General features: G+C 35.3%; 2 protein-coding genes across 3 annotated transcripts; both read left to right on the top strand.

Annotated features, from left to right (window-relative positions):
• The first annotated feature begins 378 nt into the window (after positions 1–378).
• LOC136276121 (myosin heavy chain, clone 203-like) lies at positions 379–1623 on the top strand. The gene has a single exon (XM_066087141.1). The coding sequence runs from the start codon at positions 379–381 to the stop codon at positions 1621–1623; it is 1245 nt and encodes a 414-aa protein (XP_065943213.1).
• Positions 1624–4873: 3250 nt separating this feature from the next.
• LOC105328500 (retinal homeobox protein Rx1) lies at positions 4874–11110 on the top strand. Of its 2 annotated transcripts, XM_034469633.2 has the most exons (4): positions 4874–5005; positions 5224–5546; positions 7448–7665; positions 9978–11110. In XM_034469633.2, exons 2-4 carry the CDS (start codon positions 5381–5383, stop codon positions 10377–10379), a joined length of 786 nt encoding a protein of 261 aa, XP_034325524.2. In that variant the 5' UTR covers positions 4874–5005; positions 5224–5380; the 3' UTR covers positions 10380–11110. The 2 variants fall into 2 exon arrangements, with proteins under 2 accessions (XP_034325524.2, XP_011427710.3); XM_011429408.4 differs by lacking the exon at positions 4874–5005 and having other exon boundaries at positions 5036–5546.
• The last annotated feature ends 638 nt before the right edge of the window (positions 11111–11748 follow it).

Genomic DNA, 11748 nt, shown 5'->3' with positions numbered 1-11748 from the left:
GATTTTAGAGTTTCACATAATCTGAAATATTTTCTGTTTGTCTCCGGAGATAAGATTAGAGAGTTAGTTGTTGGCTGCAGCCAAACTTTCAATTAGTGTATTCTGTCAAATTCCATCGGCAGCCAGGACTGGTGCCATTACGCAACCAATAAGCGATTTGAGGGATTTTTGTCCAAGTTGTTTTCTCGTCATTGGCGGTGATAAAACAACTAAATTTCCGTCGCCGATAGCAGGCTATCACCAACCACCGTAATCTCTAAAGCCGAGGTTTACGCCTCCCGATCTCCATCATATCGCTGACGTTTTAGACTATAAGATACGAGACCGTCTCAGGCGACAGACAGAGCAGATTTAATCCTTAAAGAACTAACTACTGACATGCGGGCTGCAGGATTCTATATTTGGCTACTTTTGGGTGTGGCCCGTGCAGTGTGGGGGTCCAATTCCTGTAGCTACTACTATAACGTGCCCAAGTCCCCGGGGGCTTCCTGCGAGTCCCAAGGCGGAGTTGACAGGGATTTGGAGGAAAAAATATGGAAGATGGAGGGCAACCTAGAAGGAATCCAAATGATAGGAAAGGCGAGCTTGGACTTGGTACAAACTGTTCAAACTACTGCTGCACAGTTCCAGGGCAGTCAGCAGATGAGTAACCTCGATACCTTGAAGAAACAGATGGACGGTCTCAAAACGGTACTAATGTCGCTTCCTACCGGAAATCAACATCCGCGTGCTGTCAAATCAACGCTCCAGAAAGAGGCTAAAGAACTCTCCACGATTGAATGGAAACTGATCAACGTTTCCATGGAAATGACAGCCAATGAGAGAAGTCGATCCGTTCTGATCAGTAGCATGGAGAAAAAACTACAAGCGCAAGAGCAAAAGCTTACCGATTTGTTCAACAAAATTGCCCTATTGGAATCAAAGATTGTGTCTCACCACAGAGGGAAACGCGCCGCACCCAACCCGTCATCTCAGGCCGCCGAGATCAGCAACATGACTGACAAAACTATCAATCTAAGAGTCGAAGTCCTATCGTTAGGAAAGGTTGAACAACGAAAACTTCAGGACCTAACCAAAACAATCGATGGGTTGAAAAAACCGGTGGACGACGCCAAAGCCGATCTTCAAAATCTGACATCATCCTTAAACGGAGTGGGTACGAGGATAATGAAGGTTGCGAGCGGTTCGAGTCAACTGCAAACGGATGTGCGAACGGTAAATGCCAACATTAAGCCGAAACTGGACCAGGTGGTGAAGGAATACCACAACCTCTCTGAGCAACTCCGCAACGCCACCAGCGACTACACCACCGCAATGAACGACTTTGCGAAGAAAGTCAGGGACATGAATCAAAACGAGAAGGACGTCACAAAACTGAAGAAAGATTTTCTTACGTATTTTAACAGTGTCAGCTACTTGGGTATGAACGTGAGTGCTCAACATCAAGACATGGTCAAGCTGGAACAGAACTTCATTGTGCTGATCGGTAAAGTGGACTTTGACGTCAAGACGTTCGATCTAAAGGCACAGAAATCTCTACAACAAATCACCCGTGTAATACCCGTGCTGCAAAAACGATTCAATTTACTGTCCAACAAACCAACAACTGTAGCCTCTGGTTAAAAAACGGCTGTCGTTTTCCTTTCTTCTATGGTGCAAATTTATTTATAGACTGAAAAAATGACCATTCGTGAATATTTCATATGTTGTGATTTCTTGAATTTATAATGGTAAGAAAACCATAAAGCTTGTTTAACAAACTAGAATTTAGCTCGAGCATGCAAAATCGAGGTTAAACATGTATTGTAATCTAACTTGTGAATAAATTAAAATTTTGCAGAGCAGATATTTTAACAATTTTATTTATTAGTTTTTTTATCAAATTGTTGGGGCATTTTCTTCCTTTTATCATTACAAACATTTCTTTTTGTTCAAAAGAAATAACTTTTTAAGAAAAGTTTTTTTTTTGTAAAATTGTTGGGGAATTTTCTGCCTTTTTGTCATTTGATACATTTTTTTTTCTATTAAAAAAAAACTTTTAAAGAAAGGAACTTGAGTCGTAATAAACTTTGTAATATCTAAACGAAGGTGTGAATCAACATTGAACCTTTTCAAAGGAATGTGCAAGTTTTAAAAATTACCTTGAGCAAATCATAGATGTACTCGAAATAAAATGATTTTATGCTGAAACTAAAACAGAACCTTCCATATGAAAATTCAATGTATAGCTCGGAGTGTGTTTTTATATATACGCATAGACGTTTGACTCACGAGAATCTCGGGGTTGCGGGCGGATGAAAGTCATAACGTTAAAATCACGAAACTGTAGGCATGTTCACGAAACTTTCCTAAAATGTGACCTAGGAGTATTCCTAAAATATGACTCGGAGAAAAAAGTTAGAAACATCCGAAGATCAACTTAGGACACGTCTTTAAAAGATAAAAGATGTAGCTCGACGATAACTTAGAAACGTCATAAGTTAGGATATCCTAACCTTTTACTACCATTCTTACTTTTAATTAACATTTGATATACATTAACAGAAGTCAATTAAAAGATTAACTGTCCATCTCTGTGCCTCCGGTGGGATTAAGGCTGCAAGGAATTCAAAACGTTTTTAAACAGTTGTCGAAATAGACGAAAATTTTTGTAGCAATTATCACAGAGATTGCAATAACAAAAGAGTTTTATAAATTATTTATTGGCGATAATGGGCACGGCTAATATATACATATATGTATATTTTTAAATTTAGAAATGAAATACAATATTTGTTCAGAATTCAAATCAGTATACAATGTAAACAAATGTGACCTTGACCCTGTGGGTGCAGCGGTCAAGGCCAAAGTGTCAAACAGCAACTGTAAGTTGAATATAATTATTACAGCAATGTGACCTTGTTCCTGGGAGGTGCGAGACTCAATGTCAAAGTACAACTCATATACAATGTCAATGTCATATATGACCTTGACCCAGGGAGGTGTAGCGGTCAAGGCCAAAGTTTTTAACAACAATAAATTGGCATTTAAGAGAAGAGCCGCTCAATACACTTCCAGGTTGTCAGCCGTTCCAGGTAGTATGATTAATGGAGGATAGTCTGCAATAAAGAATTAGAACCAGATGTACCGTGTTTCAATGAATAATCGCATACAGTCAAATTTAAAAAACAGTAATAGAGGGAAAGTTTTTGTAGCAATTAAACCAAAGTCCGAAAAAGTTGATATGCACAATGATTAAAAATAGTCCGAATGATTGAATTTCACACCGTGACAATATATCTAGAAAATACATAAATACAGTTTATTCTACATTACAATTTGTTTAAAGATTATTTTTTTCAGAATGAAGTGATAAAAAATCACGCCTGGTTATATAAACCGATGTAAATTTACTTTTTAGCCAACGATATTTGAATGATTTTTATCTAAAGGTAATCAGAACAATGAATATATATAACTTACTTAGTGTACATTGTAGATATTAAAAATAAATAAATAATTTTCATTCATCAGAGATATAATTAGCGAAAAAAGAATTAAAAAATTGCTTAATTTGTCAGCTCCGTGGCAGGCATGAAGCACCGGGAAAGGGGGAGTTCGGGGTCTGTCCCCAATTAATTTTGATAACATGAACGTACATCATAGAATACATGTACATGTAAATGACTATGCCCCATTATGAATTTTAGGTTTGTCGGAAATGCTGAAACTGTAGAAAATATTGCTATATTCTACCCAAAAAGCTTCACAACATTCTCGATATCGGTATCTTACAAAAAACGTTATTATGATGGTCTTAGGGCTAGATAAGTGATGTCCTAAAGTTAGGCAATGTTATGGTGTTTCCTAAATTTAGGAGAGCTAAATATATCCTAAGCTGATATGTACATGAACTTAGGTATTTTTTGCTACACACACCTTGAAATTTTCATTATAGCAATGCCATGACTATGCAGATTGCGATCTGAACGATTTGGAATTCTTTCTGTTAATAAAATACTGTCTTTGTTATTTCACGTTAGTATAAAGGTAGCGAGGATTGATAACTTGCGTCCAAAAATTCTTAAATTCTATTATCAAAATATTGCTATGACAATTATCACCATTTTATAAGAAGGATACTTTGACAACAGCAGACTTTTTTCTTATCAACTGATTGCATTAAGTTTTAAAATCCCAGGGTTAAATTGACGCACAAAACCTCACAACTGAATGAAAAGATACTTAAAAAATGATGCAAAACATAAACGTCGGTTGTGATGCTGATATAGTTTATATAAAAACAATAAAGAAAATGAACTGCAATTAAACAAAAAGTAGAAAAGTAAACTCGAGCGGGAAATTGTGTATATCAAATCCATTAGAATACAGTGACTGCTGTTCAGAGTAGATCAGACGAGCACTCGGGGGGGGGGGGGGGGGGGGGGGGGGGGGGTGTAACCACAACTTTACATACAGACAGTGTGTCTGTCTGTCCGACAGTTAATCATGGGTTATACGCCGAGATCTTTCTCATTCCGTAATTATAGCGACAGCCAAATGTCGGCGCTAGATTCAACTCTTTTTATAATGATATAAAACACTCTAATCTTCTATCATCTTTCTGTTGAAAAATGAAATTCAGTTAACTCTAGTGCTCTCGTATAGTACTCGACTAATATTAGAGAGCGTCCAAGTTCAGAAGACTTTACTGAGATCGGTGAAACCAGAGGCGACATCTGTCAATAGCATTCATCGTCACAGACATACTACAGAAGGACAGGCTAATGAGCGATATCGGGATTAAATTTGTCTGTGTTAATTTACATGGCTTCATAAACGGCAATCGACAACTAGTAAATTAGGTTTAATAGAACGGAGAGTAACATCTCCCCTAGTTTTAAAGACCCGGTTTTGAGGCGACTGGTCTCATCATACGTCGTGGAATCTGGCCCCGCCCCGGCCGCCGAGGGAAGAATGTCGTACAAAGCCCCGGCTGTGATGGCTTTTGACGTTTTTCTAATTGGTGAGATGGTTATTATTTTCATATTGTATGTTTGCTGTCTCTCAAGATCAAATTGCTAGCTAAACTCAAAGCAATAAGAAGCCTTGTTGCGACGAGATTCTAAACCTAAGAACAAGGTTCGACTCAATTTAGTAGACTTACGCGTCACGCAACACCCCAAAGTATCGGAGTGGTGTATCCACTAATTTGATTCCTGGACAATTTCTTTGTTTTATTAGAATTAATCAAAATGATCGAATTGGAGTCCCTGGCACCATTCGGATGTTCCCTCTGAAATCCACCAATGCTTAAGCCGAGTTGACACGGAAATCTAAAGGAAATATAAACAGCGGTAGCATGTCCTTGCTCAGTTTCTAGGATCACAGGGACAAGAAAATGCTGTCGACTCATTTTCCCGGACAGGCGAATTTGGGCGGGTTCCACAGCATTGACGCTTTGCTGGGAATCCGAGAGGAGATGCCGAATAGTTACGTCTGTCAGGATCCCAGAGGCAGGGTCTTGCCAGAGAACAACCGAGTCCAAGACCCCGGGGCCGGACCAGGCAAGTACCATCGCCATACTTATCGGCTTTGTTTTCTTAATATATCCAATGTCTTAATTCATACACCGGGATCACAAAAGTTCATATATACCATTACCCTTTTAATGATAACACAACTAGAAAACGTGTGTAGTAATATTCTAAAAAGGAAAATAAATATGATTGCATTATTGAACAATACAAAATGAATGCTCAAATGTTTAAAGTGTTCTTTGAGTGAAACTGATTTAGATAATTTTATTTAGTTTTTGCCTATCTTATAATTGCCTATAAGCATTTCATTTGTATGTAAGAGTGTTAGCTAGCTAATTCATAAAATTGAAAAGAAGAAAATAAATTCAAAGAAGATAAAAATTTTGTAAAAGATAAAATCTATATACTGTGATTCTATAGATATCCAAGGGTTTTTTTTTTATATGGAAAAGGGATGAAATCTCTGAAAATTGTTATTTTAATGAGACAATTCAAAATTAAGATTTAGAATTATTTTTAGGAATAATACACTTCTCTTTTTAATTCTTTATTTTCAAGTAATATAAAATTTGCTCCTAACTTTATATTATTTTTTTCTTACTAGTGAAACTTGGTGTCAACTATTGATATGTAAACCATGAGTACAATTTGCGTTTTTAAGAAATTGAGCATTTAAGAAAGTTCAAAATGCATTTTATGACAAAAATTGATATACAGAAGTAATTTTAAAAAAATGTCATATCGAAGATTATATTTTGAATAAGACACACTTTTGTCCTTAATAAATCTATATACGTGTACATGTAAATATTGTTTTGAAAAGTCCCTTTCTTAATTCGTCACAAAAAGTCAGTTGATTAGGAACCGAAAACGAACACCGCTATTAACTCTTTAATGAAGTTTTGTGAAAAATAAGCATAACTTTAATTAAATTCCATGAACATAATTTACTATGATAACAAATCATGGCAGTAAATTATCAATATACTCTTTTTAAATTAAATTTCAAATTTCAATTAAATTTTGAATATATATTTTTTTTAAATTTGACATTGCACATCATGTAATCCAAGATGAACTAGGAAAGAAAATGTCAATTAGGGCAGCCATAAGATTCCTCTTACTCCTGCTCAAAGGGAGACTCGTCAAAAATAATTAAGGTTTTTATCTTGTTAAAGCGAAATCAAAGGCGCGCTTGTATCGAAGGTATTAAGCTACAATTGCACCCAAGAAATATCGTTTTTGCAAAGAGGAAACAAGACACCTCGGTTATAATTTGCTGTCACATCTCAATTCAATGGCCGCCTCGTTAGAGGAGCCAGCAGAGCCGTGCGGCTCATCGCGGGCGACACTCGCGGTCTGAAGGATGTCGCCATCACGGTAAAGGAACCCAGGGTGTTAAATATCGTCTTATTTCTCCATTCTCCTTCAAACTGTCGCCCATTTACAGCTATTGAGCTGTGAAATTTGTATGTGTATTTTGTGGAAAATAAACTTAATTCAATTATAAAATCTCGACTAATGATATATTTGTAGGCATTTGGTGGCGCGGGTCTTTTGTTGGGTGTAATTAGAGAGGGGTGTCGAAAAGATGAATGTCAAATTCTATCAGTTGTTACCGGCGGCTTATTAAAGATTGTATCAAGCTTTACAAGGCATTCAACGTGTCATGTAGTTACTAACTGTCAAAATCATTCTCACAACGTTTGCACAGTTGATTTTCAATTATTGGGGCGGGTGTGAGCAAATATTTTTCACAAAAGATCAAATTGTGATTTTAAGAAAATATGCACACTCCATTGACTGTCTTCCATTCTTTCACACCGAAGTGCTGCATATTGGACTGTTAAATTTGTGGGTGTAATTAATGAATTATCCTCTGAAGAAGACAAAACAAATTTATAACCACTGTTTTAAAAATTATACAGGTAACGAGATGAAACTTCATAAAAACTTTGAGGGCAAGAAGTCTGGAAAAGCGGACAAGGAATCGGAGCTTCGCAAGAAAACGAGACGAAATCGAACAACATTCACCACGTACCAGCTGCACGAGCTGGAGAGGGCATTCGAAAAGTCGCACTACCCGGATGTATACAGTCGCGAGGAACTGGCCATGAAGATTGACCTGCCGGAAGTCCGTGTGCAGGTAATTCTCTTCATTTTCATTTCGTGTTTACAATATGTAAAAACGTAGCATATCTATGATACACGAATATAATCAAGTAGATGCAGGAATTTAATTTTTTATTTTGTATAATCTATTTATATTTGTATGGGTAATTAGTTGTTTATTTTCTACTCTGCGTTAGTTTGCTCGAGATCGCAATTTTTATTTTTATATTATTTTTTTTTGGGGGGGGGGGTGGGGCGGATTTGTATCTGTATTTTTGAGAATTTCATTTTACTTCAAAAAAATGTGCTATTGTGATATTTATGTTTTAACTTATCATATGTGACATATATAGTGGATAAGATTGAAACAATTCGTATCATTTTATCAGATTTCTGTATTATGGAAAACATAGAAAACCAATTTTCTGTACAAGACGATTTTAACATAATATCACTTCAGTTAAAGAGAAGCTTTTCAAAAGCTATTCCCTCAAAAATATGAAAGAAGTAGACGGACTCATGATATTTGTCGGTTATGTAAGTAGCAAAGAATTTCAGCCCACAATACTTTAAATTGTGCTTTACATGCCGTTGTGCTTATGTCACCATATAGAGGTTCACCATGTAAACCGAAAAAATATGGCTGAATCATTGAGAGTCATAAAAATCCGTTACAAGCGTATGCCACTTCGTCTTCCAAATCATACATCTTGCTGTATTTGTAGAACTGATTAAAAATATAATTTTTTTGTATCAAGGAAATCATCTTTAAATTTTTATTAGATCTTAACGTCCGAAACCCTCCCACCCACCCATTAAACCACATATTTTGAATGAAAAAAAATCATGTTATCATTATGAAAATATTCAATTAAATATGTAAATAAAATACTATAGATGAGCTTTTAAGATTTGCATGAAAAAATTCATTTGTTATATTTAAAAGAATCAATTATTCAAAAGTAGAGAGACGGGTACCAATGTATATTCCATCGCTCAATATTTTCTACATTGATCCCTTCGTGTTTAAAATAAACTTACAGATATATGCGGTTGTTTATCCTTTTTAAAAACAAACCAAAAAACAAACAAACAAAACAAAACAAAACAAACTAAAAATCATTATTAAATACCTTGATGTTTTTTACGTGTGTTAGCATGTGTTCAATCATGAGATGCAAGTTGCTTGGTTCAATAAAAAATCAGAAATCATGGCACGCCAGAAACATTGTATCTATGCATTCATACTTATGAACATTTGTTAACATTGTAAATGTTCTAATTTATGGTTTATCCTAGAAATAGATAAATCGATATTTTTAGTCTACATTCCTGTCCAGTTGAACTACATATAGTTATATCACATGCTCAAATTGCTAAACTATATATGTAAAATATATACAATACATTTCAAGCTAAAAAAATACTGAGTTAAATATTAAAAATGTCTTTACTAAAATAAGTTATTAATAAACTAAACAGAACTGTAATAGCCAAGTTCATTAGCTCGATTTATTTCAGTTTACAAATCTTGTCAATGGCAATTATTGTAGTTGATGGGGTTCTTTCAGGGTGAAGGGGGTCACTTTGTTCAGCTAACGAGGTTTATAGAGGGAGCATCAATAAGAGCATTACCCCAGTTGTTCAGACTTGACATCAATAATTGACTTAGCATGGGATCTGTTCACTCTTTGCCTCAGTCTCAGATACAGAGGGACAGCTGGGCCAGTGACGGAGATAATTCGAACGCTGCGAGAAGGCAGTGCCATCTAACAAGTTAATGGCTCAAAAGTAACCCTCAATTATTCACATGAATAAACCCAAGATGAAAGAAATAATGGCGATGAGTGTTTTAATTGCATCCAAGAGGTTTTTCGATGAGGGGATTTCCCATCCAATCTTTGCTGTGTCTACCTGGCTCCGGGGCACGTCCCGTCGATCGCCACGCCCCTTTCTTTGACGTGGTCTGAGTTGATATTGTATCCATTGGTCCTAACTTCAACAGACGCGTTATTACTGGCGTCTCCTGTATTTGCCTCCTTTGTCCCTCTGTCTTTTAGCGTGTTGTTCAATTAACTAGATATTAATGTCCATAAAGACGACTGTTTTCCAGAAAACTCTCACGAGTTTGCTGAAATTGTGATAATATTTGAGTAATATTTGCAATTCATTTCCTGTTCTCGTTATTGGATAATGCTAAAGTTTCTTTAACCAATAAACAAATTTTTAGTAAAAGTTGCGTTATGAACTGCAATTGCGTATGAACTGCAATTGTAAAAATAATCAAATAATTTTAATATTCATAAATTATCTTATTTCATTTTCATAACACTGATGTTTTGAAAGGTATGGTTCCAAAACCGGCGAGCAAAGTGGAGACGTCAAGATAAACTGGAGAATACAACGCTCAGAATCAATGACGAATTCCCTTCCGGTTTCATTTCAAAAAAATCAAGTGTTGCCTTTGGGTCTCCCCTACCGTTGGATCCTTGGATGACGTCATCAGTGAAAAATTCAGAATCTGGGAGTGTGACGTCAATAGCACCAGAAAGTTGCATTGCGTCGTATCCGATGTTTGCTACTCCGTTCTCACATCCGGGCAACACGATGAGTAATTCGTACCGAGGATTCCCCGGAGTCCTCGGAAATTGTCCTAAAATCTCAGACTTCGATCCTAGGAATTCTAGCATTGTGTCCTTAAGGATGAAAGCCAAAGAACATGTGCACTGTGTTGATAAGAAGTACTGAAATACACAATATAGACTGACTCAATATATGTTACATGTATATTCATGTTCTGTCGTATCATGATATAGTATCATCATTTTACTGAGGTTTTTCTCCCATTAAGGTAGACACTGATGATGACTGTTTGCTTTCGTTGTGTAATATAAGCTCTGAATAAATCACTACCTATTACCTTAAGGTCATTTATGTCACCCAAATAGATTGTTGTTTTTCTTTCCTCGGCGATGTCTGAGCATTTAAATAGATTTAAGGCATTTTCCTTTGAATATCTAGGTAGAAAGAGCGAAGCCCTAGTACATGTATACATGTACATTTATGTATAATGAACGAAATCAAAAATTCTGAAAAAAAATTGCTAAAGGTATAAAGTTTTATCTGAGAATTTTTAAAAGCCAAAATTGTTGATAACTCGGTTCTCTCAGGTAGCTTGTATCTTCCCTTCTATTGATGTGTTTGATTTTACTAGTTTAATGTACATGTATGATTGGCATCATCTTATATATATTTGATATATGATATATGTTTTTTCGATATGCGGCGTATCTGCCCTGTGTGAGGTTACATGGGTGAAGGAATACCGGACCCGATTTGCATTCATCTTCACAACTGAAGACCAACATATAACATAAAACTGACTTATAGTAGCAGTTACTTATATTTTGATAGTTTAGTTTGTTTATTTTTCCATATCTCTCTCTCTTTTATATTTAAATTTCAAGGCGACGTTAACCCCCCCCCCCAAAAAAAAATATAAATAATTTTCATGTTTGTAAAAAAAAAAAACGGGAAATGTTTATAATGAGTGTTAAGAATACATTTATAAAGAATAAAGAAAAAGATTGTACTAAGAATTATACACCATTATATAAGAAAATATGTCAATTATAGTTACTGAGTAGAATTTATAAATACCAAACTGCTTCACATTTTTGTTTGTCTTTTCATTTTCCGTTCCTTTTAAGGACTCTTCAGATTACATGCACGTTAAACCATAGGCGCTATTTCATATGGGTAAATCTTTAATGTAAAGGGCGTTATAGAATAAATTATTTTTAGACAGTCACGAAGCAGTATTTAATTTTGCTGTAAAACTCTGTTTAAATTATAATAAAGGATATAGCCTATATAATCAATAAAAATAAGTATTGAATTTCAACACACACCCCTCACGCCTTTAAAATAAGAATTTTGCTCTAAGAATTATGTATCGTTGTATAATATTACTTTTGTACAAGATGACACCATGTAATTTTAATTCGTCCACTGCCTTCAAATACCCGTTCAATTTTTTTTAATAACAACAACAGAAACTCATAAACTTTATCTTTAGTACTTGAAAAAAAAATATTGACACTCAATATACACAATA

This window comes from Magallana gigas, chromosome 6, assembly GCF_963853765.1.
Source record: "Magallana gigas chromosome 6, xbMagGiga1.1, whole genome shotgun sequence".
Lineage (NCBI taxonomy): Eukaryota > Metazoa > Mollusca > Bivalvia > Ostreida > Ostreidae > Magallana > Magallana gigas.
The sequence above is the reverse complement of the archived record's forward strand: the minus strand, read 5'-3'. Positions and strand labels throughout refer to the sequence as shown.

Bases quoted from the DNA above. Each gene is read 5' to 3' on its own strand.
- LOC136276121 (XM_066087141.1), top strand. From the start codon at position 379: ATGCGGGCTGCAGGATTCTATATTTGGCTACTTTTGGGTGTGGCCCGT.
- LOC105328500 (XM_034469633.2), top strand. From the start codon at position 5,381: ATGCTGTCGACTCATTTTCCCGGACAGGCGAATTTGGGCGGGTTCCAC. The intron at 5,547-7,447 runs GCAAGTACCATC...AAAATTATACAG, and splicing joins AGACCCCGGGGCCGGACCAG to GTAACGAGATGAAACTTCAT. The intron at 7,666-9,977 runs GTAATTCTCTTC...ATGTTTTGAAAG, and splicing joins TGCCGGAAGTCCGTGTGCAG to GTATGGTTCCAAAACCGGCG.